This window comes from Candoia aspera, chromosome 1 (genome assembly GCF_035149785.1).
Source record: "Candoia aspera isolate rCanAsp1 chromosome 1, rCanAsp1.hap2, whole genome shotgun sequence".
Classification (NCBI taxonomy): domain Eukaryota; kingdom Metazoa; phylum Chordata; class Lepidosauria; order Squamata; family Boidae; genus Candoia; species Candoia aspera.
The window spans coordinates 282,154,974-282,182,925 of NC_086153.1; the positions used below are offsets into that span (position 1 = coordinate 282,154,974).

At 43.9% G+C, this 27,952-nt stretch overlaps 2 protein-coding genes across 2 annotated transcripts in view; both read left to right on the forward strand.

Annotated features, from left to right (window-relative positions):
• Positions 1-8,467, forward strand: part of PLCB2 (phospholipase C beta 2) — a 72,393-nt gene extending 63,926 nt beyond the window's left edge. The window contains exons 27-32 of the mRNA XM_063289963.1: positions 1,453-1,624; positions 2,972-3,048; positions 4,458-4,550; positions 6,005-6,062; positions 7,374-7,460; positions 8,135-8,467. Coding sequence (XP_063146033.1) covers positions 1,453-1,624; positions 2,972-3,048; positions 4,458-4,550; positions 6,005-6,062; positions 7,374-7,460; positions 8,135-8,416 — 769 coding nt within the window. The 3' untranslated portion in view covers positions 8,417-8,467. The remainder of the gene's footprint in view (positions 1-1,452; positions 1,625-2,971; positions 3,049-4,457; positions 4,551-6,004; positions 6,063-7,373; positions 7,461-8,134) is intronic.
• An 8,324-nt stretch (positions 8,468-16,791) lies between these two features.
• ANKRD63 (ankyrin repeat domain 63) lies at positions 16,792-17,714 on the forward strand. Its single transcript, XM_063288776.1, has one exon. It carries the CDS (start codon positions 16,926-16,928, stop codon positions 17,712-17,714), a length of 789 nt encoding a protein of 262 aa, XP_063144846.1. The 5' UTR covers positions 16,792-16,925.
• The last annotated feature ends 10,238 nt before the right edge of the window (positions 17,715-27,952 follow it).

Genomic DNA, 27,952 nt, shown 5'->3' on the forward strand with positions numbered 1-27,952 from the left:
CACTAAGTATTGGGAAAGAACAGAAGAAACATCATTTTTCCACCGAAGATGGATATAACTGAAACAAGAATAAAGTCAGTAAGACTCTTTTTACTTATCTTAAACCTACTTTGCTTAAGCGTGTGATTCTTTATGCTTGGGAGGGCTGAGTGTGTAAGAACAATAACATGTATTTCTCTAACATGCTCATTAAAGCTATTTAAGATAATATTCTTTTTCTGTGTGCAGCTTCTCTGCTGTGTTAAGCTCTGCTCCATTCAGTGGTCCTAGCTGTCCACTAATGTCTTCAGTTCCACCGTCCTGGCTGGGAGCAATTCCAGCAACATAGTCCTGAATTTCTTGCTACTACTGAAAAACTGGATCAGCTCCACCTATTGCTTGTATCCTATCTGCAGCCTATACAATAGACTACAATCTGGGGCAGCGTTCCTTGATCTCAGCAACTTTAAGATATGTGGACCTCAGCAACCAGAATCTTAAAGTTGCTGAGATTGAGAAACATTGATCTAGGGAAAGGAAGAACATTGCTCCCCCCCAGGAAAATAGACACAGATAAGAGTCTTTTACTGTGCATACAAGTAATTTCTATGTTCCCTAAATCCCTGATCATTAACTTTTTCCTTTTCCACTCTGGGGGAAAACACATTTGGATAGCTACTTAAAAGGCAAACGAATCCCTATGTTGCCACAAGGAGGTACTTTCTCATGTTTAAATGGCAGTGCTGGGTGTATTGCCTGAAGCATAATATTCATGTCACAGACACGCAGTATATGGAAGGCCACTACCTAAACAATATGGATGTTATGCTTTGCCAGTGCAGAGATTTGGTAGAAATTGGAATGTGGGGCTATATGTGTTAACACTGTGCTATTTTATTACTCTTAGTGCTAGGAAAAGGTAGTCCAGACAAGAAACACACCCAGGAGTACTAGCTGTGGGAAGCAGCCCTTTAACCAGCTGGTTTATTCCCAGTGCTATTCAAACGTGCCATCTAAGTGTGCTAGGAAACGGAAGAACAGGCATCACATGATTCCAGGCACCAAAGAGAATTCAGTGAAAATATATATATATCTTTAGTAAGAAATCCCAGAGTGTTTTGAGGAAATGCTTTTCCCCCAAGAGGATGACTTCACCCTAGCCAAGTTTAAATGGATGATGATGGTTTTGTCCTTTTGTTCAATAGTGCCTGACTACTGAGGAAGCAGATCAGTAAACTATGGAGTATTACTGATGACTCTTCCATTTTATCTATCTATCTATCTATCTATCTATCTATCTATCTATCTATCTATCTATCTATCTATCTATTTATTTATCACCGCCCGTCTCCCGTTTACTGATCTGCTCAAAGGGTAAATATAATATCATGACAATGTGCCAGGTGAAAAGGGGAGTATAGTCAGGGGCCGGCCACCTCTGCCTTAGACTGAGAATTGTTGCTGTGTCTGAAGTTGCAGGTTATTTTTGGATGAAAGCAGCACAAAAGGAAACGCTGCAGAGATGTCAGAGAATGCTGACTATAAAATGATAGAGCTGAAAGAGAAGTTGGAGGAAGAATTGCTCCAGTTGGGAGAAGAGCAGTATGACGCAATCTGGAAGAAGAAAGATCAGCATGCCACAGAGGTATAGCGACCGCATGTGTATTCACATTCCTTTATTTAATTACTTAGTTATTAAACAGCAGTAGTAGCAACCTGACACATTTCATTGAGACTGCGTTGTATACTGTACATGCTAAACCTGCCAGATAGCTTTAAACCCAACCCCAAATCTGCTATGTGAATCTGCATTATTGTTTGGGGGAAAAAAGTCATACAGTATGTGAATGTGGCTTCCTTATATGATCAAAGTGATATTTCATATTTCTGGTGCACAAAAGTAAGTTGGTCCTTCAGAGCTGATCATTCCTTGGCAATCCTCAAGGAAGTTTATCATTTGAGAATGACAGGTAGATCTCATTTGTTGCCCTCTTCTGCAAATTTATATAAAACACAAGTTAGCTCATTCTCACACACCCCAATATGCAACAAGACTGTATGTTACAAACACAGCTTTAGAAATATCTGGAGTCATTGGCTTAATCACTTACTGTGTAGTTCCTAAGGAAGGAAAGTGGCATGAGTGGGTTGTGGGTGAATGGCTGTCGACCTTGCAAGGTAGTCCAGACAAGAAACACACCCAGGAGTACTAGCTGTATCTTCACTATAAGGTTACATTAACAGAATCTTGCAAGTCTGAGAGTACCCCTCCTGTCCCTCACTTCACTCTCCTGAAAACTAGGGAGCGTCCCTTCTGAGATTCTTTTGCCACCTCTCCTCCTTTGGACTCAAATGTGGTTTATCAGACCCTTGTCTAGGCTGTAGCTGTTCCTCCTCTTTCTCAGGGTCATTCCCACATACCATTACAATTGCAGACTACAAATAGCGCCTTGGATCCAAAGGTCCCATAAGAAGAAATCTGCTGTTGTCATAAGAACTCACCCTCCTCTCTGTGTGTGAGAGAGTCAGTGACATATTACCATCTGGGGCTTTAGAGCTATGCAGGAAGTGAATTGAGTCCCTACTTGTCAGTCAATAGGGTCTATCACACAACATTGCATAAAACTTCACCTTCAAAGCAAGAGGAAGCTACGACTAGTGTGCCAAGTAATGCTGTCAAGTGACTGGTGGAGGCTCACATTCACTTCCTGTGCAGATCTGAAGCTACGTCTGGTAATTCCCTCATCCTTCTTTCCCACTGTGGACCTCCTGTGCCCAGAGCAAACCTGCTTCATGTGATTGGAATGGTATGGGAAGAGGTACAAAACACTTCAGGGAGAAGGAAGGATCAATGCTCCCTTCCTCCTGTAGGAGCCTCCACTGAAGCTCCTTCTGTGGAATGGATCATCCTAGTTCCAACTCAGGATAATGTTAAAAAAAATTAAATGAAGAATAAAATAAAATCCTTACCTTGTGCTCTTTGTTTAAACAGAAAGTTGCTAAAATGCTACAACTTGCAAGAGACAAGCAAGCATCTGAGCTGAAGGCACTAAAGGAGACTTGGGAAAGGTAAACAAAAATATTAACATTTGTGTGTGTGGCATTGTTTCTATTCATTGTTTCTAGCTTTTCTTCTGTCAACCTTATTTTGTTTGTCCATTGTCACTGTTTTCTACAAAAGCTTTTCTCTGGTTTGCCCACACATGCTTGGACTACAGCTTAAGTTTGTCCTGTTCTACGTGGTATTGGGGAGGCTCATGGAAGGGCAGGCCCACTGATGAATCCAAAATGCTGCCCAACTTGTTGCATGCAGAAAAGAGAGATTGTTGCATTAATGGGCAAAGTAGATCAGAGATCAGCAATGTACAGAGCCTTTGGGTGGCAACTTTCCACCTAACTACACAGGGCCAAGTAATGAATTGACTTACTTTCGTTTTTCAACATCTCTCTCAGTTCATAAATTGGTGTGACAATTTATCTTTCATTTTGCTCTGAATGACTGTCTGGGAAAAATACTGACATTCAGAAAGTTCTAAGTTATTAGAACGACTGCTTTATTCAGAGCAACGAATTTGAGTGAGTGAATGCTAGCTCAAATCTCTAGTATAGCCTTCTGTCCTTCCCTAAGAAGCCCGCCATCAGAATACCAGTACAATAATATCTTCCCATTCATTCTCCTGCAACTGATATTGATAGACATAAATCTTGGTTTCTTAAGATAATACATATGTCGTGAATAAACACTGTTGAATATCTATCATCTCTCAATCATCTCTCAATCATCTGTCTGTCTGTCTGCCTGTCTATGTATCGCCCCTTACATTTTTATTAGTCTGGAATCTCCCCCTACTCACCTTTACTGGATGATCCTGAGTTCTAGAATGATGGGAAGGGAGTTGTTTCTTTTTCTAAGCTAAAATATTATACACAGGGGACTTGCTCCAGCCTAGGCATTTGCGTGGGGAAGTAGTTTCTCTGAATATCTGGAAGTTGGCTTCTTTAAAAAACAGTCAGAAATCCAATTATCAGTGCTCAAATTGAATCGTGGAATGGATGCAGCAATTTCAAATAAACTCCATGAATTCAACATTCCTAGTTGCTCCATGCTGAATCAGCATAGTCATGTAAAGGTGTTCTCTGGCTGGGCTATATCAGCATGCGGACAGTAAACTAATCAATCACTACTCAGAGGAAGCTGAAGATGTGAAGCCTAAGACAATTGTCAGGCAGGGTCGGCATGATGTGACCTAAGTATAATGCATAGGGTTTTCCTCTCATGCCCCTGGGAACATGTCTTGAGCAACAAACATTTTCAGCCTAGTAAACGAAGAGGTTTAGATTGAGGAATTGGCGAGCTAATCTGGGTTTCATAATATTGAAGCCTTCTGACATGAGTAGAAAAGGAGAGGGCATTTAATTTTAATCAAGATATACTGTTGTTAAATTTGTAAACTTGAGCTGATTATCTTCCTCTGCAGTGACACTAAAGAAACGAAAAAGAATCTAGAGGGGAAGAGACTGGACAAAATCCAAGCCGTGGCTAAGAATGCTGATAAGGGTGCTCAAGAAAGGTATTTTGGACTCCACTCCCAAGCGGAACTCATTTCTGCTGAATTTATGATTTTTAATGAAAAGGCAAATTATTAAATAAACATACAGGGAGCTGTCGTGTGAACTGTATTTAACTAACATTTAAACCAAATTTTAATCTGGTCTTGCCCACTTTCTGGAGCAAGACTTCCAGCACACCGCACAAAACCAAGTGTGACTCCACCTGAAAAATGGCTTGAACGCTCCTGATCTGGAGTCGAGGCCTCTTTTGCAGATCTTTCAAGCACGAGAGGGAAGCCATTCTCCTCACCTAAGAAGAACTTAAAACTTGAGAAAAGTAGGGAGGTTTGGGCATCACCTTAAGACATAGTTGACATGACCTGCAGCAGATGTCAGACTAGTCTACTGTCTCCTTCCTTCTTCTCCTGTGAGAGCTGCAAGGTGATTGGGAGCATTTATGTCATGAGTACTGATGGCGAGCAGGAGGGGGCCTCTATCCAGGGGGGAAAACGCATGCGTAGTACTGAGGAATTAAGCAGCCATTCAAAGAGACACAGATCAGACCCGCCCTAACTTTCGGGGTTTATCTGTCTGGGTTTTTCCCACGCTTCTTCAGTTTGTTAGGATTCTGTTTTATGTAGCAGTAATAAACACTAGAGACCTACTCCTCGTCTCAGCGTGAGTCCTGACTGTTAGGACAATTTCTTTCTAGTTTGGGTTAACTGCAACTTGTTGTGCATGACAAGTAACAGGGATGTCTGCAGGGGTGAGGAGATGTGTGTGTAAAAAAAGTCAAGATGTTAGTCATGCCTGCACATCTCCTCTCCAGCACAGTTATGAATAAAGAGGGCTTCCATGTTCCATTCCGTGTTGGGCATTTCATCTGAATCCTTAGTATGGATAATGTTACCTATGATTTGTTTTAACATAGGCAACCTTAATAACCTATGACTTGAAGTTGGATCGTTTGATGAGATAGAGGAGAGGAGATGGGGAGGAATGCAAGCCCAAAGTGTCCTGTTGTGCATTTTCATCATGTTCAGCAAGAGTCTCTGGAAATTACAGTAACTCTGTCTGGCAGATTCAAAGTATCTGCTTTTCTTTCCCTTGGCTTCCCAATATGCTGCTTCTTCACTTCAGTCAATCTGCTAATGACCAGTATTTCAGTCAGAGGGCTTTTTTGTTGATGTCCTCAACAACAGGAAAGAAGGGTGTATGGATGAACCGCTAGTCTGTAAGTGCTCAAGTGATTAGCATAATTTAGCAAGCCCTCGACTAGAGTTTAGGATGTTTCCCTCTAACACAGCGCCTTTTGCAGACAAAAAGTGTTAATTTTTCTATATAGAAATTCTTTCTGTTGTTAAGTGATTACATATGACATGAAACAATTTTGTCTCACTGATGCCTTCAAAACAATCTCAGCTGTAAATTGTAACTCCTGATACATAGGGTTTTGATTTGTTTTTTCCTAAAGGTTAAAAAGAGAAATCAATAATGCACACATTCAGGAAGTTGTAAAAGCAGTCAAGCAGGTAAGTATCTTTCTGGATCCTTTCTGTACCATCTAAAAGAACAGTTATTAGGCCTGTCCCACTGACTTGTACAAATGCTGTGCCCAGTGATTTAGAAATGCTTTCTCCTTCCAAGGAAAACACTTGATTCTAATCCAGATGTAGGGTCCCAATCCATGGGGCTCCCTCAGGCTTTACACAGACCCCTAGAAGAAGGAAAGGACTTGGCCTCTGACCCTCACTTAGCAGATCATGTGTACTTCAATTCTCTCTTTTGGAATATTTCCAAAGCCATATTCCCACTGCATTACTTTGTATGATGCCTGGAGTGGCTTCAAACCATACATTGCAGTGGCCTTAGTACCTATGGCTCTGTGATATTTCATCCCTATTTTCACCTCCTTTTTCCTGTGATTTGTGTGGGTGTTAAAACATGCTGAAGTTTTCAAATTCTAGACATCTATCCATCTGAGGTGCAGGGTGATGTACAATGGGGACAAGTGCAATTATTCATTATAAATCGATTAAAAATCCATAGAAACAAATTAAAAGTAGATTAAAGTCATAAGGTGAGCAAACAAAAAGCAGAATAAATAAGTACATTTATTTCAGTTACACTTTTCCAGATGACCAGCGAGTAAATATTAAGGCCATTGCCTGATCATTTTCATAGGGCAAATTTTAATTCACTGATGTTATTTTCACAACTTAACCTAATTCATAGAATTATTTGAGTCCCCTGACTGGATAATTCCAGAGGAGCAAGAATATGAGGAAAGTCATTATGGCTTTCAACTTGGAAGAGAAGCGGTTGATCGTTTGCCCCCTCCCCTCACCTTAGGCAATCATAGAATGATTTGCACTGCCTTAAGATGTTCCAGATGATCATCTGAGACAAAGTGCTATCAGGTCAGCTGTCTAGGGTGACTAATCATAACGTTCTATGCTGAGAAAAATAAAATTGGAATGGAAGTGTTAAGAAACTAAGAAAAAAGACAACAGAAGCCTACCTCCTTATCACCTATGACTCAGAGTCTAAATCTAGGTAGTCACTGCTTTTAACACTGATGTACCTGTATAGCTAATAGGCAAAGCATTCTAGTAATACATAGTAGCAAAAAAGCAGTTGTTATATGTCTGGTATTAACCGGTAACCATAATGGGATTTGGGGCTTGGAGAGGATGAGGATGGATGGGGAGCTAAAATACGCTGCAGACTTAACCAATGGTATTGTTGTACCTACATAATGATATTGTATTGTGATGTTGTTGCATTTATATAATTGCATGGAAGGTTATTCCTTCTAACATAAATGTTTCTCCTATTTCAAGATGAACGAGAAACAGCTGAGGCATCAACAAGTCCTGGAAGCAAAGCAGTCAACTTGCCTAGGAAAGATCAAGGAAAAGGAAAGCCAGGTATCTCATGACCAGTTTACGACGAACGTCCTTTGAGGGTTAGGGGTGTAACAGGAGGGCTGGAAGAACCCCAAAGGCTTCCCAGTTTATTGGGCTTCTGAAGTACTAGGAAGTGCAACTTCCAGCACAGCCCAATCAGCATGGCCAAAGCAGAAGTCTCAACACGAATGGCGGGTGAAAGGTTGGGGAGGGCTGAGGTGGCCTACTCCCTGCCCTCCAGGCCTCTACTTACTAAGCAGAATCTGCGCCACACAGATTGCATTCACTTCCCTGAAGATTCATTCACGAACCCCTGTTTGTTCTGAGCCATCAAGAGAGAGCAAGAATAAACAAACTGCTTAGGCCTAGCTGAAGCTTTTCTTTTTTACTGGAATGCAGTTTTCTTTGAGACTGCTGTACAGTGCATGAGGATAAGAGCTTTGACCTTTTCAACCCCCTCCATGTTAGCAAGAGGGGGAAGTCTCCCATAGGCTCTAATTCAGGGAATTATTTTCTCCCCACACCCATAATTACAGCAGAGGAAAAAGAGTAATTTCCACAGGGATCTTGTCCTCACAGAGGAGATTTTTTTTTCTTTTAAGGTAGCTTTGCTAAAAGACACATAGCTGAATTTGTAAACATGCAACGAACAGACAGGTTGCTCAGCTGTGAACTTCTTCTTTCTCTTTTTGCAGCTCCAGCAGGAGGCATTTGCCGAGTATGAAGAGAAGATGAAAGCTGTCAGTGCAGAGGTGCAAGATTTAGTGAAAAACTGCATGAAAGTCTGTTACCCTCTGGAAGCTGACACGGCAAAGAGAGAGGCCCCCAGGGCTGCCAGTGAGGGAGACCACGGGCTAAGCCAACAGCTCTATGAGAACCTGGTGTCCCCTGAGACTCTAAGATATGCAACTGAGGTGATGAAGGAGGATGTCATCGTGGATGAAGAATCCACTGATGCTCAGGACAGCAGATTGTAAGGCTCAGTGGAAGTCTTATTATTTTAAACTTTCCACATTTTTAAAATAAGTCTCAATACAGCTCCATAGAACTTAATGGAATATCTGTTACTGTTACCCAGCTTCCTTGGATAGCTGGACGTTTTGATCTGGCAGATTTACATCTACACAGTTTTCATTCTATTTGATCTGCCGCTAAACTCCAGCACCAAAAGATAATGCCCACTACTATCACAACATAGAATGAGGATCTGAATAACAGCCAAGTAGTTCAGCTTCTCAACTCTCCAGCTGCTTCTGGACAGGCATGAAGTCAAGAACTACAGGGTCTCAAAAATCAGTCTTGCTCTGAAGCAGTTCCAAGTCCAAGCTAGAAACATTTGGTTCAGCTGCCAAATGGAAAATGGTGAGGGGGGGATCAAAAGGACACATCAGTTCTGGAGTGGAAGACACCACATATAGAGATGCCCAGACTGATGTTTTGGCAGCTGCAACCCTCCCCATCAGAAGATTTTCCCAAAGTACAGTGGAGTGCTGGTAACACCCAGCTTATTCTATTTACCAAATTCTTACGTAGTGAAGAGGGATCACTCCCAAAGTCTCACACATACTAGCTGATTGCAGAAAACCAGTTACACGGTCAGTTCTTTACAGCATCCAGTAGACAACTCTGAAGCCTCTCAATAGTCCCAACACAATGGAGGTCAACCACAGCGCAGTGCAAACTTCTACTAATCGAAGAGAATATTTGTAGCTCAGAGTTGAACTGGGGAGTCCTTGGTGCTCTCTGAGCCTTGTTGTTTTCTTGCAGACATTTCATTGCCAGACTAGGCAACATCTTCAGTGCGAGTAGGGAGTGGGGCTTGCTCTCTCAGAGATGTTGCCTAGTCTGGCAATGAAACATCTGCAAGAAAACAACAAGGCTCAGAGAGCACCAAGGACTCCACAAAATTTCTCCTGTTTCCATTTATCTAAATTAAGCCTGATTGAAAAATAAAATTTATTCCCTGATCAGAGAGGACTCTTTTCCAGGCTTGGGGGTTTTCATAGACCACTTTTGTTGTGGGACATCAGCTGTTGCAATATCTTAAAGGGGGACAGATAGTCAGCAGAAAAGAGCAGAGATAGTTCCCTTAATCTGAACAAACACAGCCAATTATCCCAAGTTGCTCTTCTTTACACTCCAGCTTCTACCCAAAAACACCATAAAATCTGTACACATGAATTGTCATGGCAGGGATCCTTTATCATAAATTCTTTGTGCCAAAATGCAGCAGCTGAATACTGTTCCCCATCCAATCATGTAATCATCCAGGCATACATCTGTCCTGGGACTCTGATGAACCAGCTGGGAGAGATGGGTTTACCTTTTCACAGAGCAGTTCTCACGAGGGACAGTCAGGAGCTTACAGGCTAAGCTGGCTGCAGGAGAAGAGGTAGGTGACAAATCAGGTTAGACTAGGCAGCTTTGGAGCTGCTGAAGGTTTCTTTATTCCAGAGTGGATCCAAGACCACTGAAGTGTTCCAGTGTGGACCAGGAGAAAACTGTTCTTCCAGGGTAGCCTGATGGCCTCAATGCTCTGATCTCTCCAGATATTGTGACAGGATCTTCATCACTAGGATGTCTTGGTTATCTTCTGGCTGGTCTTAATTTTATGCCCAGTTTAGGGGTGGGTGGCAGAAAAATCAGGCACTGAGATTTGTAAGAGGCAGTTTTTATTGCCAAGGTTTGCCTCTTTTCAGCCATGTATGCAGGTCATTCAGCTGTCTTTTTCAGATGCAGTTCTGTGGGCAGCAAAAGGGCAATCTCAGTATTGCTGTCCCAACTGTGAAACAAGTTGAAAAGCTATCAAATCTACCAATAGAAAGGTATTATACAAACCCAGCCACTCTCCCGTCAATCAAAGCAGCTACCCAGGCATATATAATAATTTGCAATATGCACCAATATGCAAGATTTCACTGTCATTTGTCATCTTTCACAAAACCAGAAGGTATCTATGATGCCTGGGGAACTGCAGCTGAAATTCCTGTGCAGTGGATGTTTTGAGAGAACCATGTTTTCTCAAAAGAAATAGATGGCCATTTTTCATGCCAGGGAATGACAAAAGCAACCCTTAAATTGGTGGGGGGGAGGAACAGGGGAGAAAATGAGTGTGCATGCACACACATGTACATGCATGCTGCAAATATGAAACAAGTTATTGTGCAAACAGTAGTTCATGAGCTTTTCTTCAGTTTAGGGATGAGTCTGATTTCTTGATTAAAATGATAGATATCCACAAAAATTCATGCCAGATTAATTAGTGCAACTATCAAATCTAACCTAGGGACACAGTAGTTTCCTACCAGTACCACTAGCTCACAGCCTCTGGGCAAAAGGTCAAGGCCTGATGTGCTCCAGGGGCAACCCAAACATCTGCAGAGAAATGCTACACCCTTGCATTAAAAAAGGAAGAAATCCATCTCTGCAATGGCTGTCATAGCTGCTCTTAAGACACCCGCTGACCTGATTTTGCCTCTGGGGAGCTCAAGTGAACATTCTGAGAGGTCAAGGTGTTAGAAAGCCATCTTACAACTTTGTTAAGGAATAGTCATCCCTTTGCTAAGGAATACTCATATACCAGATACTGTTTTCTTTCTTTATAAAATTTAAGAACATAGTGTACCATGAGAGGAAAACGGCGAAGCCCCTGCTCAGTTTATGCCTTTGAGTTAGCTTCTATCTACCATCACATACTTAGCAAAAGGTATGGCTTCTTGGCACCAGCCTGTGAGTTTTTCCAGAGGAGCAATCTGAATGGAAGAAGGAAAGAAAACTCTGCTAGTTGGACAAACTTGGAAGACAGAGAGTAGCTGCAGAGGGTTGCGCACTGGGGCCCTTCTCCAGGACTCAACCCTAGCAAGTCACTGGCCTTTCATAAAAAAGTATGCAACTGTCCCATCACCAACATTCATGCATGTATTTTTTAGTGCTTTTTTTTTTTTTAAGGGGAAGAGGGCTTTTTAAAGTGCAGTTTGGAGACTGAAAAGAAGCAGAGAAATTCCTTGTTGACATACTCGTAAAAAAGGTAATCAGTCTCATAATAGGCCATATTTCTAATAAGTTGATCCATTTTCCAACCCCAGACAAGCTCAAATCTTGAAGGGCTGAAATGGATTGATTGCGATGAAAATGTTTCTAGACTGGCCATTTGTTCTAAAATACTGTTCCTATCATCAGCTCTAGAAAGATGATGGATTAGAACTGAAAGATTCAAAGGAAGGAACAGTTTTCATATGACGTGCTTGAGAAAGGAAGAATCCACTCAGGTAGAAATAATTGTGTCCCCTCATGAGACTTAGAAATAATTGCTGAGACGCTTGGGAATTCCTTAACATTGTAGCAATTTATTCAGTTTGTCAACCAAAAAAATTGCCTCTTTTACAAATGTATGCTTTTAATTTCTTCCCCTAAAATTAAAATATTACATTATTTTTTAAAAAAATATATTATTGAAATATTACATCAAAGTGTGTGTGTACGTATCTATGCATGAGTGCTCTGTTTACCCTCTCAAGGCATTGGATTACAAATCCCACGTTCCCCGGAAGCAAAATCAGCAGTGCCAGATTAGGGAACGCTGGACTGGATTAGCCAATCACACAATGTAAGATTGGACTGATTTACACCTTTCGAGGAGGGGGCGGTCTCTGTGTTATGGTATTATGTATACAATATATATTGCTGTTATGGAATGCATTTTTATTTGAAGCAGATTGTTTCTTTAGTGCTGCATTAACAACTACCTCCTTTTCCTCTTCCTGTTAAATACCTGGAGACGAATTTATACCAGGTAAACAGCCTTGTGGGGAAAGGGAAGCACTCCCTCCTTTTTGTGTCACCAGCAAACTTTCTTTTCTCTCTATGTAATTCCTGCCATTCATAATTCCAAATTCTATTACAGAGGCAGTGGGCAACTAGAGGTCTTCAAATACTGCTGGATTAGGAGGTTCAAGCAGCCAGCCAAACAGCAGAGAATGCCAAGGCTGTAATTCAGCAATATGTTCCCCATCCCTTCAGTAATAGCTACTAGCAAAAAAATATTGCTTTCATGAGACATATAATCAGTACTCCATTGGGCTTTATATGCTTTGAAGTGAGATAGGATCTTATTTAATCTTTTTTCATCTGGGGATTGCTGGATCACATGGAAAATCAACAGCAAGAGACTAACTTCACCCCAGGAGGGTAACAATAACAACAACTAGAATAATCATCACAACCTAGGAAATGGGGCGGCGGGGGGGGGGGCGTTGTCACTCTATTGTTGAATTAATCAACTGTATCAGAATTTATTACAAAGGACTATTTACAGTCAAAATGGTAGGTACTGCATGCCCTTCAACAGCCAGTGAAGAAAGCAAACTGAAATGTCAGTATGAAAGACTTGTGAAGGATGGGTCATTAAGTTGTTGACGTGGATTGCAAAGATGCAGCTGGTGTCAGACTGCTGTTTTATCACTTCACTTAGGCATTTCATCAGACTTACTGCAATAATACTCATGATGAAAGAAATAATCATGTAAATAATCATGCAGAGAAGGATCTGCTATAAAGGCCAGAGTTACCAACTCATATTTAGAACTATCTGAATGTTATCTGAAGTTTGTGAAGCTATTGTTTAACCCTAACCCTATAAAATATGAAGAATTCCTATTGTGAATAATTAGAACTCTGTAAAAGAGCATAACCATTCATCCACAAGGCATTCAGAAGATCAGTTGACCCAGATTGTTTCCTCCCTTCTTTTTGCTATCCTCTCTCCATGGTGATTAGTAAAGTCTCCCTTGAGTCTTGGAGACTCCCATGTAGTCATCTCTGGATGACTATGTGGATAAAATCAGGCAACAATTCTTGGCATCAATACAGAAGTGGTTTGTCACTGGCTTCTTCTGGGATCTATTTCAACTTTTTAGTCTGTTCTACAGTCTTGGAATTCTGTGCTGGTCTCTCAGCCAACTACTAACTGGGACTGATCCTGCTTAGCTTCCTAATGTAGACAAGGTCAGCCAAGTGCTAATCACATGATAGATTTTTTCAACTTTTCTGAAAAGATGGTGTGATGATACCTACTAATTATAAACACAGCTAAAAGAACAGTATTCATCTCAAATTAAGATACAGAGTGGAGGAAAGAGTTGTTAGATTAGACCCAAAATAAGACAGATACCTGCCAGATGTGACATTCAGTTCCCTATAACCTTCTGGTCAACAAGCTAATTAGGTACAAGCTGGAAGTATAGCAATTAATCCTTAAGTGGATCTGTGGACAAACTATGCCAAGAGGAGGCTGTATAGAAACTTGATTAAATAAATAAATACTCAAAGAGTGCCTTCCCACAGTAATTCATCAAATTGGAAGGAGGTATCAAGTGGGGTGTCACAAGGTTCATTCCAAGGCTGTGTATTTTTCAACATTTTTATTAATGGTTCAGATGATATGGAAGAAAAGCCTATATAATTTGAAGAAGACTCACAATTGAGAGGGAAATCTAATATTCTAGAAGACAGAAACATTCAGAGTTGTCCTGGTAAGTCAGTAAAGTGGTCTGAAAATAGCAAAATAAAATTTAGCAGAAACAAATGCAAAGTTCTTCATCTAGGAAAATAAATACACAAGTACAGGATGAGACCATACTTAATATAGTCAACGGTACTTATGGAAAATACCTTAGAGTTCTAGTTATCACAGAATATGCATCAGCAGTGTGACACGGCTTCAAAAAAGACAAATGCAGTTTTAATTGCATCAGTAGAAGTATACTTTCTAAATCTCAGGAAATAATAGCTCCGCTCTATTCTGCACCAATTATATACCACCTTGAATATTATCCTGCACTCTAAGAAGTATTCAAACTGAAAGAGATGCAAAGATGGGAAAAAGGGTGATCAGGAGATTAGAAATAAATCCTATGAAGATGGACTAAGAGGTTTTCCTTGTCTGCATCTGGCATAAACGTGCTCTGGCAACCTCTTTTTATTCCTGTGTCTTCATGACATTGCCTTCATCCAGTCCCTAGGCTGTACCTAAGGCAGCCTTAAGGAATCCTCAGCTCTCCAGCACTTTTTCCCATGGATATAATCAGATGCATTTCATTAATCATTTTGTTGGTGGTGCAGTCAGGAGGCCTTTAGGAAGTGGCATCATCTCAGCCCCTATTGGCCATTCTAGACTGATGGAGACAAGTCCCTTCCTTCAAGTTCCTAGACTCTATTCTTCAGGACCAGTTTGGAGAGTATAGTTCTTTCATACTGGACCTTCCTCCAGGGGGAAAAGGGAGTGTAGACCATAAGCTTTCCTACAGTGGAAATGTGTGCTATGAAGTAGGAGAGAGCCATGTCACCACACAGCCTTTCCCTCTGTACCTGTCAACTGTTAGGCCTTTGAACAACAGTTCAGCTGTTAGTTAGGCACTAGATATAGCTAAACCCATTTTCAAAAGGAGCCTGACTAAGAGCTCAACTTTGAAGGGGGCAGGGTTGTGTAGGGTACTGGGAGAGCATCTCTCGCTTCACTGTGAAGCCTTCTCCAAGGCTGCACAGTGAATCGGGCTCCTTTAAAATGCACTTGTGCAAAAGGCTTGCACAAAGCCAGAGCAAGTTTTGACATAAGGCTAAATCCACCAATCTAGGCATCTGCCAAATTCGCCTTCTCCCCAGCCCGGCCCACCTTGAGGAGAAGGAGTGATGGATCCAGTTTCCCATCAGCTGGTCATATTTGGGGGAAAGGGAGGAAAACAAAACAGTGAGAATGCCCCAATCCCTTTCCATAATTTGCTCTGACAACACCACCCTGAAGATGCTATCATCTGGCAGCCACACAAAACAGGCAGGACAGAGAATGGCAGCAGGGACAGCAGATGTTATGCTGGTAGCTTTCTGCTGGCTCAAGCACTCATGGATACCACTTTTAACTCTGCAGTGGGGTAAAGGCCTGATGGAAACGAGCTTCCATATATTTTTCTTGGCAACAATATGGCTTTCCACTGCCTTCTTCCAAGGTAGTTTTTCAACTTTCCTATCTATCTATCAGCAAAGAGCCAAAAGCAGATAACTTAAGCAGTGACTGCTGCTTAGCACTGAGGATTCTACTAAAAATCAAAGGTAAAATGCTAGAAAACTTTAGAGTTCAATGTGGACTTGCCCCTTTTATGCTCAGGATTAGGCCAACCTGTCCCAGTTTGGAGCCCTCCAGATGTTTTGGGACCAGATGTTGGCAAGCATGCTGGCTTCAATCACATGACTATTGCCAAATGCTAGAAGACACTCAGCACATCCCAACTGCATCTTGAAGAGAATCGTGTCACTCATATGGATGCTCATTTTCTTTTAGCAGAACACCATCCTGTAGCTGGTTTCAGTATCTGTACAGAGCTAAGGACAAACTGATGGGAGATATACAAGGCCCTGTCTGTATATGCACTGACGCTGGACTTCAGCACAGGAGGATATCCTAGCAGAGAAAAAGGAAATGCAGTGCAGCCACCAGCATAATCATAAACCATGAAACAGGGCTTGTTGAACTTACGGCTCCTGCTACTATCTGTCACCTGTGAGAAAGCAGAAATCAAAACACACTCTGGTTTCTGGGCTCTGAGGACTGCACTGAGTACTACATGTATACACAACTCATCCTCCAACACGACCATGCAACAAAAAGGCTGAATTCATACATGCATGCCCATCAAGTGACATCCAGACATCCTGCTTGCATCAAGTATCCCAGACAGCTTTTTCACATGATCTTAAAAAAAGCCTTTCCCAAGGTATTGCCCTCCAGATGTGCTGGATTACAATGCCCAGAACTCCGAGGTAGCAAGACCATTACAAGGAAAGAATAAAGAAGAAAAAGAAAAAAACTTTTGGAAGATTCCAGGTTCAGGAAGGCTGCCAAGTAATCAAATACAGTACAGGGCTACCAGATCTGAGTTGCAGAAATCCAAACATCCATTAGAGGGAAGCAAAGAGACAGAGGGACCTCTGCTGCCATGCAGTGATCCTGCCAATTTCTTCAGCCCAGATGTGGTAGCCCTATGGACACAGCCGCCTTCTACTCACTGAGAGTGTCGCCTCCTCAATACTGTCTAACTGAGCTTTGAAAAGGTCAGGGGGAATGATCCCACCATTCAAGAATTACCATTTCTTCTTACTTAGACAGTCTCCCAGTTACGGAGAGATCGTCAGGGACTCCGTTTCAAAAGATGGGAGCTAAGCAGTCGTCTGGTCTTGGATTAAGCTTCCCGCCCAACCTGACAGGCTAAAGCAGGAGGGCGGGTTGCTCCCGAGGCCCGTGACTATCTCGGAGTTTGGACGACATCCTCTCCCCAGCCCGCCAACCCGAGTGCTTAATGGATCTGTCTCTCCCGGGGCGGAAAGGCGGTGATCGCCATGGAGACTTGAAGCGAGGTTATAAAGCAGATCTGGAGAGCCGCCGCCTCGAGTCACCATCAGGCACCGAACCGCGGGGACCGGTAGCAGTGGGAGGCCATGCTGAAACCGCGGGACCTGGGCCCGGGGGAGTCCACCCGGACTTTCCTGGAGGCCATGAACGCGGGCCGGCTGCATCTGGCGCGCTTTGTCCTGGACGCCCTCGATGGGGCCATCGTGGATTGCCGATCAGAGCGCGGCCGTTCGCCGCTCATGTTCGCCGTGCTGTTGAAGGACCCGGCGTGGCGCCTGGCCTTTGCGCGGCTGCTGCTGGAGCGTCGCGCCGCGGTAAACCTGCGCGATGATGCCGGGCGCAACGCCCTCAGTTTGGCCTGCGAGCGCGGCTATTTGGAGGTCATCAAGCTGCTGGTCCAGTTCGGCGCCGACCCAGACGCAGTGGACGCGCGCGGCTGGAGCCCCCTCATGTACGCCTCCTCGCAAGGGCGGACGGCGGTGGTCGAGTGGCTCTTGCGCTCCTTCCGCCGCCTCGGGCAGCTCTACCTCGAGCGCGCCGACCGCGCCGGCCATACAGCCCTGCAGCTCGCCGCCAACGGGGGCCACCACCAGTGCGTGCGGGCGCTGCGAGCGGCCGGCGCCTTGATCCTCATCCTCCCGGAGCCGCAGTCCCCGGCCAACGACGACAGCGGGGCCGCATCTGCGGCTTCTCCCCCGCACCACGCGGCCAGCGAGCGTGGGCTCCCACAAGACGAGGAGGGCGCGCAGGAGCAGAGATTCCGGGAAGCAGCCGCAGACGGCCCAGAAGCGAGAAAGGAGCCCTCGGCGGCGAGAGGACGCCCGCTGATTCGCAGGTCCACGGCGCCCGACTGTCAGAGCCTTCTCGGCTACTAATCGTGGGCAGGGGCGAGCGGGCGGCTGGAAATGACCCGCTTTTCCTGGAGAGCCGCAGCTCGTCGCAGCCGCCTGTCCTGGCCTCGCTTCATCCCGGAGCGTCGCCCTTAGGAGTGCATCCGATCCAGCTTTGCTTGACGAATTTCTGGGGGCCCGGTCACTGCGTCCCGCTCCGTCAACCGTGCTGTTACTGCAGCTCGTTACTATTTACATCACTACATCGCTAGCAGGTGGACTGGGAACTGGTGCTGGATGTAGCTTCTCGGGAAGGTTATGCTTTATTTGATAGCAAAAGAGAAGTTTATTTCTGTTCGCTTATTAAATGCAGCGTATATGTACAATCACTGTATGTATGTATGTATGTCTTTTTATGTCTTTTCGTATCAAAGCTATGCAATATTTTGTTTATCAATACTGTCTAAGCTCACCTGCTCCTCTGAAATAAAAGGACAAAGTGCTTAGCGTCAAAATCTGCTCTCATGGAGGTTTTCTGATGGGTGTAATTATCTGTCTTCTTTTCATGTTCATCAATCACTTTTCAGCAAACTAGCAAGAAAGTCTGAAAGATCATTAATACGGGACCATGGTAGTTTCTATAGTGATAGTGAAGATGCAGCGATGCTGGTTGTGTTTATTTATGTTGTAATTTAAATTATAAATCCCATCCCTGCCTACTAGAAAGGTAAACATTACAAGCTTTTGTAAAACTAAATACAGAGCCTGTCACAAGAAGCGGGAGATATAAAAATAAAAAAATGTATAAAATGTGAGAAGGGTATTAAAACAAAGTTAAAACTTGATTTTTAGTAGGAGCTTAAATGGCCAATTCTATGTACATTTAATTGTTGGCAATCATTATACCAATGGAAGTGATCTTTTAAATGAACCTATAAGCCTGCCTGGAAAAGAGTATGAGTTCAGGTTAAAGTTATTACTCTTCGAACTAGACTAATTTGCCTGCTTCTTTTCACTGGTAGGTTCTTTTCCCCACCTAACCAAAAGTGATCAGCATCACAAGACCATTTCTGGTTTGCAGCTGATCTCCCTGAAAGAGGCTTTTTACTTGCAGGACTTGCTGCTAGGAGCTAGAGGTCTTTCCGTGTTTACAGTATTATATGCAAACTCTTTGGGAAGTGAGGCGGATCAAAAGCAACTGTGAGCTAAGAAATGGGATTGAGACATTGGAAGTTGGAAGATGAGAGGGCTTCCCCTTTCCTCCTGCCACTAATTACTCCATATGAGTTCCCAGTGTGGCACTTGGGTGGAATATGGCGCTCATGCACAGCTCCCTTGGTACTTGCGGGCTCTCTCCCTCACCTAACTACACTGAAGAAAAGGGGAGGAGAGTTGGCATGTAGAAAATCAAAAACAGCCAGCATATTTGTTATTTTCAATAATGCCTCTGGAACCCAAATGGATCTCATGAACTCTTTGAGGAAAGGAGAAATGGCAGATGATTGGTGCCATCAAGTTGGTGTCAACTCTCAGAAACCACACAGCGAGACCTCCAGGATAATCTGTCCCCAGCCTGACCCTTCAAGTCTTCCAGTGGTCCACCTATTGCATCTCATCCATCTACCATGCTGCTGGTCATCCTCTTTTTTTTTCTTTTTCTTCCACCTTTCCCAGATTTATAGATTTATCAAGAGAGCTGGGTCTCTGCATAATGTGTCCAAAGTATGGAAAGTTGAGCCTGGTCATTTGTGCTTTGAGTGAGAACTCTGTCTAGGTTGATTTGTTCAATGAAAAATGATAGGTGGCTGCAACTGTATTTGAAAGTGTGCCCATTTGTGAGGAAAAGGGACTGAAAAACAGGGGTAATAGGGAGAATCCTCTGCAGGAAGGGGCAGAAGGGGGAGGAGGTAGCTTTCTGATAAAGCTCTGCTTTGTACCTGGCTAAATCCTCTCCGTTTCACAATAGGGCCAATCCTCTCACAGCCGCTGATTAAGAACAATATGCCTACCAGCCTACCAGAAAACATAAGGACCTCTGATTTAACCACCTTTTAAGCAGCCATCTTTTGAATTTAGTTGGAACCTGAAGTGGGAGGAAGACAATATTTGTATTATGTCCTTTTCCCCTTTCCACGGCTGATGGTAGATTCAGTGGAATGATTTTGCTCAGGCCTATGGCACTGGAAAGAATATTAACTGATCACTCCCAGTGCTGCACTTCTCAACTAAATTCTCTGCCAATTGGACTGCTTTAACCAAAAAAACATGCCGGGTGTCCTAACCCTAGGTTTCCTCCGTTACGTCTTCTTTTGCTCTGAAGGATACAGATGCACACATTCTCATGGACTAAAAGTATCTATGTTTTCCAGTTATAATATTTCCAGTTGAGAGATGAAGCTGCACTGATGGTGGTTGTGTGGCTCTGCAGCTGATCAAACTCCAGATTCCATCAGCTAGCACTGGCTGATTGACTGATTATGTGACATCAAGTCAGTATTGACTCTTGGCGACCATATAGATAGATTTTCTCCAGGATGGTCTATCCCCTGCCTGGTCATTCAGGTCTTCATTGGCTAGCCTTGCATAAGTAGTCAGCATTGAGACTTTGAGATGGATGGTACCCTGTTCTAGACCTTTAAAATTCTCGCTATAAAGGTACATTATGCAGTAATAATGCAATTTCAAATCCATACTCTCTGCTTGTCTCAATTATTACAGATCCCCCTTGCTGAAAGGAATTCTGCTTTTTTGACATTCTAAGACAGTGAGCTTTGAATTTTTTTTCTTTCGGTTCTTGGGGCAATGGACTTTGTGGCTCTCAATTTTTACTTCAAAATCCAGTAAAACCTAGTTCTCCTGATTATGGTTCCTTCCGGTAGCGTGGGTCCACCTAATGGAGGCATAGTTCTTATTGTCTTCTAGAGATGTGTCCCCACAAACTATATCCCCACACAACTTTTCATTGTAGGGAACATACAGTACTAATCGGTTGACCTTCTGAAGATGGTGTTCAGCGTTTTTGTATTAGGCCAGAGAGATTCACTTTTGAGATTTTTGTTCCATGGGCCATTGGATTCCTTGGATTCTCCCTGTGAGGACAGAGAGAGGATTCAAACCCTGGAAGGCAAGGAATAGGACCAAACTCTTTCTTCTCCCAGCCTCTATGGCTAACGCTGTCTCATAAACCTTCATTTCAAAATCCCCCAAAAGAGGACATGCTGGGGATTGGACTGAACATGACCCTAATTAGAGATGGACTGTCAGATCCCCCTGATCAAAGGTTTTACAAAAACCCTTATTGGAGCGTCTCCCATCATTTCCTTCTCCAAGGAATGGAATCCGTGTCGCCAGATGGGAGGGAGTGTGAAGTTGGAATGTGAAGTGGTTTATTAGGGCTATGGAGGACATTAAGGACACGGGGTTGAGATATGCCAGGAATACCATCTGGATGGGAGGGGGGGTGACATGGTTTCATGGGAAAGGGGACTAACTAAGGGAATGTAGTTTTTAAGTTAGGTTTGAGCAGGAAATCTTTATTCACAGCTTGCCTTCTATACTGTTCATTACACCTCATTAAAACAGTTAAAGGAATCCCAGCCTCCTGACTGTGATTGTGTGAAAGCCCAAATGATCAGGTGCTGACATTAAGCTGCGAATCCATCTTTTCAAAAACTCTTCCTGAGCAAGTAATCAGCTGAGAGTTGACGAACCATTCCTAAACATGGAAAATCCCGGGCTAAGCAGCCATCGCCTTGACCGTCATCGGAGAGGACAGTGCTATATGCCAAAGTGGAAGAAGAAAAAGTTGAGACGGAGGAGAGCTTGGGGAGCGGGGACAGCAAGTGTGAGATGGAACCCTGCCTCAACACTACGGAGTTGGAAAGTGCCCTCCGTTCCCTCAATTTCGTGAGAGAGCCTCAGACGACAAGCTTTATCATAGAAGAACCACAGATGGGTCCTTCCCAGCCCAGTGCCAGAGAGGAAGAGGGAAGAGCCCCTCCACCCATGGAGGCACAAGTAAGGGTGCAGAGTCCGGGGTCGCATGGGACCATACCAGACCCCAATGGAACTCTGCAAGAAATGAGGAGCCTGGAGGCGAGGATGTCTGCTATGGAAGTGGTGTTGCAGCAGGTATCGAAAACCCTGGAGACCATGGCACCTTGGCAGAAATCTCAACTCAGCTGTCCAGAGTGGCATCGCCGGACTTACGAGGAAGACAGCGTACCCTAACCCCAACCTGGGATTTCGAATCCCCAGTGAGGCGCCGGCGGAGTGGAGGCCACCCAGAGAGCCAAGGCGACTGGGGGAGAGCTCTGTCCAGCGGGGTGACACTGGCTGCAACCCTGAAGGACATACAAGTTAAGTTCAATGGAGACCCACGACAGTTGGTGTTCTTCTTGACCTAAGTGTCCATATATATGAAGGAATATGGGTCTTGCTTTCCCACTGAGTACAAGAAAGTGAGCTAGGTAGGCGCCAGACTCTGGGGACCTGCGGCGGAGTGGTTTGCGCAACTGCACGATGCCATGGCCCCGGAGCTGAACAGCCTGCGTGATTTCATGAGGGCACTGAGACACCGGTTCGAGGACCCACTAGTCAAGATGAGGGCAAAGACAGATATCCAGCAACTTAGGCAAGGGGGAAGGACCATGGCGGAGTATGCCATGGAGTTCAAAGCTCTTGCCGGAAAAGTTATGGACTGGTCGGAAACCACTAAGATTGATTACTTCAAAGGGGGCTTGCAGCCAGAAATCCTGAGATGGGTGCTCTGCTGCGGAGACCCCCCCCCCTCCACTTTGAAAGAATGGATCTGCCTAGCAGGGGAGGTGGAGAATACCCAATACCAATTCCATTGGCAACTCCGAGCACAAATGATGGAAAAAAATACTGTAGTCCCAGGTCAATTTCCCTTCACCCAGCGAAAACTCTTCTGTGACAAGGAGGACCAGAAAGACCAGCCAGGGAAAAGAGGCACATGTTTAGATGGCTTAAATAATTTTTTCCCCAATTCTAAGCAAGAAGTAGGACAGAAAGTTTTTTTTAAAATAAAAGCAGGACAAGGAAGGAGAGAGAGGCAAACATCTCTGTATTCATTATTGCTCTGCCTTGCTGTAGCCATCGCAAAGCAGGAATATTGGGATACTCCATCCTTAAGCACTCCAGACAAGACCCAGAATTCTAATGTGAGGGAACAATAGAAGATTCCCTGGAAGGAAGGCTCAGACTGTTGAAAGTGGCCCATTTACCTTTTCAGCACAGATGGAGAAAGTGATCAGCCCACAGAAAAGGAGGGTCCACCTGTGCAGCTGCTCTTAAAATTGGTGACTGAAAGCTTTTTGGTGGTCTGGAAGCAATGGGGCTGAAACAAGTTTGGTTTGGGATCTTTCCAAAACAGCAAGTTCTTAAGCTGGAGACCTGACCTAATCAATCTCTCTTGCTGGAGACAACAGAAGGGGGAAGAAAAACAAAGAAATTCTACCCCACCCTCCTGGCGAGGTTTTAAGATGCAGGTTTTTGTCACTGATCTCCTTCTCTTCAGGACATAGGACTGCTCAGCTGCTTAAATTCTACTTAGTGCTATTTATTATGATACCACTTTACTGGGCTGTGCTTTGCTTTGTGCATTTTAATTATGCACATGTCCATAGAGAACTTTCTAGGTAACTGGCACATTTTAATTTAAACAGAGGTTGTATTGTTTTCACAGCATGCTGTAATTAAAAGACTAAGACATCTTAGGAGATTGTAATAGTGTGAAGCATTCTAGGACTCGGTCCTCCTGACTTTTAGGTTACCATATGAATTGGACAATTCTGTAAAAATTATTACTAAAGTCACTACCTGGAATACAGCAGAGTACAATCTCTCTCTCTCTCTCTCTTGTTCTCCCTTGTTCTCTCTCTCTCCCTCCATTCTCACACACAAATTTATTTATTCATTTATTGAAAAGACTTATATAGCCACCCATCTTAGGTTCCATACACAGAACAACAATAAAAACTTAAAAACCACAACAGAAACTCCTGGCACCCCAAAAGCAACATATCCCCACCCATCCATATTCACATGTCCTGTGCTCCAGACTCACCCTTTCCCAATGCTTGCAGGAAAAGAGCCAGCTCTTCAAGGCCTCCCAGAGGTCTGGGAGGGGAGGGGCCTGCTGGATCTCAAGGGGAAGGGTGTTCCATGGAGCAGGGAAGTATGTCTTCCAAACAGAGAAGAAACACTTCCTAGGTCCCACCCGATGACAACATTTAACCTGTCTCCAAAAGCTACTTAGATACGTTTTGATACTAACCTCAGAGAATAAGAAATCTCTTTTCATGGTCAGCATAGAAGTACAAGCTGCTAGACCTTTAGAATGCCTATTTAAAAAACTAAAACTAAAACTAAAAAAAAATCTTCCTGGTAAACAGACTGGCAGAAATTGGTGTTGTGCTGGATATGGAGAAAGAATTATCTACCTGCCATAATAATCTCCCTGGCTGTCAAATGATTAGTTAATAGACCAGATCTCTGGAGGCACTTTTCTATGTCTCTGGATCTTCATACGTGTACTATCTTTCTCTACTATTCTTTCCCAGCCTGGTGTCTTTCAGAAACCTAAACCTATAGCAGTGTCAACATATTTTGAGGGTACCAGGTAGAGAAGTGGAAGGAAAGACAGGGATGACCAGCAGCAAGGAGGATGGAATCAGTTATAGAGCAGCAATGGATACACCATTGGAAGAGTTGAAGGGCCAGGCTTGGGACAGAACATCATGGAGAAAATCTATGTGGTCACTAAGAGTGTCAATGTCTTGACACCAGCATGTAATCGATCGATCAATCAATCAATCAATCAATCAGGTGGAGAAGACTGCCCTACAAAAATGAATGGGGAAATCCTTGAAACTGGTGGAGCTCCAACTTCCAGGGGAGGTATGGCAAACTGAAGACTGCTCTGTGAAAGTGGAGCCAACAACCACAGCAAAGGTCAAGGAACCGGTGAGAAATCCAGTTACTTGGAACCTCTCTGGATAAGGTTACTTGGAACCTCTCTGGATAAGGAGAGGACAGGAGATTGCCCACATGTGCTCCGGATGGCTGCTCCTTGTGAGGAGACCACAGGACAGTGGTTTTCTGCAGGTTTGAGATGGCAGGATCAGCCATCTTGCTGACAACTGCGGTGGACCCTTTTAAAGGACACTAAGTTTGCAAACTTTACTTTCTAATCACTTTCAGAAATTGCCTATTAACTATTCTAAAACTATCAAAGATGTTTGGAATGACAGGTTTGAAAAGTCTTCATTGGGTGAGTTTATCTTCAACTCTTAATGAAAGAAAAATTACAAGCTTAAGAACTTAAAAAATTGAAATAAATAGCAAAAAGCTAAATAAGATTTTGATCTAAGAAAGTTATAAATGGATTAAGGGTCCAGATAAATTTGGAATATTGACTTTAAGATTTTGGAATTAACTATAAAAAATAACCACTCGTGGGAAACAGACTTATTTTGGCTGTCCTGGCAATTGCAAGTCATAACAAAATATAAGTAATGATTTTAGAAACTGGACACTAGAGGGGACTAAAGATTTTAAGCAGAAAAAAAAAATACAAGCCTGATGTCAGTCAATACTGGGACTTACAAAATGACACAAAATGTTATAATGTGGGAAATATTAAAGGAGATCTTTGAAGGTTGGAGCCAGAAATTAGTAACTACAGTGGTGTTTCTCAACCTTGTCACTGGAAGATGTATGGACTTCAATTCCCAGAATTCCCCAGCCAGCACTGAGAAACACTGAACTACAACATCAACATGGTAAAGCAGCCATTTCGGTGGATTCCCTTGCTTGTCTAGGTGGACTTGCAACTGGAGTTGCTGGCACCTGGGTTAAGGACTGTGGTATGGACCAGGACCTTTTATATGGCTTGGTAGTTGGAGTGGGGACCGGGTGTGGCTGGGGCCTTCATGCTCCCCTCGTGTGAGAGATGGGGTGGGCTGGGGGTGCTGCTGCCCAGCCCCTTTGCAGGTGTGTGGCTTCTCTGTTGCCTGGGTGAAAGCGGGCAGATGGGGAGGCGGAGAGGTAAAAGAGGGAGGTTTGGTTTTGGGTGCCATAGTTTTGGGAGAGTTGTGTGAAGGAAGGTTTGGGTAAGGTGTTTGGATGCACAGATCTGTCTTGTGTGCCAGTTGCTCCCCTTCCTGGACCAGGGGGCCTTGCTCATGCTCTCTCATGCCTTAGTCACTTTCCGTTTGGATTATTGCAATGCGTTTTACATGGGGCAGCCCTTGAAGATTACTTGGAAGTTACAACTGGTCCAGAATGCAGTGGTGCACACAGCATTGGGTGTTCATAGCCCATGTTACACTTCTATTGCATGAGCTGCGCTGGCTCCATTTCCTTCCAGGTACAATTCAACGTGCTGGTTATTACCTTTAAAGCCCTACATGGCACAGGACCTGGTTATTTGCGGGACCCCCTTCCCCTAAGAATATCTGCCCATCCCACTAGATTGGATAGGGTAGGCACGCTCCAGACCCCTTCCCTGAAATCCTGCCACCTAGTGGGACCTCAGAAGTGTGCCTTTTCCATGGCTGCCCCTATCTTATGGAACACCGTCCACCTGGTGATTCAGGAGGCCCCACCCTTTCAGCCTTTGGAAGGCCATCAAGACCTGGCTTTTTACTGAGGCACCAGGATGGGATGGGATGGGATGGGATGAGGGTAATTGGAGCTTGCTGTGGGGGATCCTAAGGGGCTAATTAAGGTGAAGGGTTTTTGTTTTTGTTTGATCATTTTGCTGTTTTGTGGTTATGTTTTGTAGTTACTGGTTTTATGGCTGTTGTGAGCTGCCCAGAGTTGTTTTAAGATGGGCAGCCATACAAATCTTTTAAATAAACAAATAAAATAAACATTGTCAGTAATGATGTCTGTGTAGTGGTTGCCTATCCTAATAGACTCAGACTCACAAGCAGGTACTTAATGATATCTGATTTATTAAAAGAATAGTATGCAAATACAGAGAAAGCTGAGAGTGAGTAAAAGCACGCCAAATACAAACTAAAAACCCTCGCCTCAAACGTAATCCCTCCCCTCGCCCTGCCGTTGCAAACTCCCCCCCCCCCCAGGTGCTGGTAACCGTTTGAACTGCCATCCTGGGAAAGTAACCTTGAACACATGAGATAACCCAAACACATTCCAACCCAGCAGCCAACAGATAACAACTCCCCGAGATGGAATCCTCCGCCCTTCCCAGATGAAATACGTATCAATGAAATGACATGCGAAACGTTACAATGTACCAGCAACATTGGAATGGTGAACATGACATACCGCCCCCCCCAAAACTAAGGATCAGGTTTCATAGGATAAGCAAGATGAAAGCATCTAACTAAAACAGGAGATTGAACATCGCGTGCAGCCACCCACTCAGGGTGGGGGAAATGCTTCCATCGAATGAGGTACTGCAAGGTGCCATGAAGCCTGCGAGAATCAATAACCTCCTTCACCTCAAAATGTTGCTGTCCATCAATCATAATTGGCGCAGGAGGTGTAGGTGGCAGATGCCACCGATCGGAGTGGTTGACAGGCTTGAGCAAGTTGCAATGAAAAACAGGATGTAAACGTCTAAGATTGTGAGGCAAATCCAGTTTAAACGTGATAGGGTTCACAACTCCCACAATGGGAAAAGGACCATCAAATTTAGGAGCCAATTTTTTCGAGGGCTGAGGAGACTTAATGAACTTGGTGGAAAGGTAGACCTTATCACCAACTTTGAAAGCAGGTTGAAGGGCTCGTCTCTTATCAGCATGCAGTTTGTAGGCGGACTGGGCATCTGCCAACGCTTGTTGAATAACTGGCCAGGAATCACCCAGGTGTGCAGCCCAATCAGAAGCAGAACAGGGCGGTGTTGTAGGTTGAGGTAAATCAGGAATGGGAACAAAATCCCTACCAAACACAGTACGGAAAGGGGTGTGCCCTGTGCTCTGATGAATGGCGTTGTTGTAAGCCACTTCAGCAAAAGGCAGGAGATCAACCCAATTGTCTTGCTGATAGTTGACAAATGCCCGCAAAAATTGTTCAAGGGTAGAATTAAGAGCCTCTGTAGATCCGTCAGTCTCCGGATGCAACGCAGTGGACAATGTTTGCTTAGTGCCCACCAGCTTCAAAAATGCCCTCCAAAACTGAGAAGTAAACTGTGTTCCACGGTCTGTGACCAAGCGGGAGGGGCTCCCGTGAATTCTGTAGATGTGGACTAGGAATAGACGGGCCAATTGCTGAGCAGACGGAATGGAGGC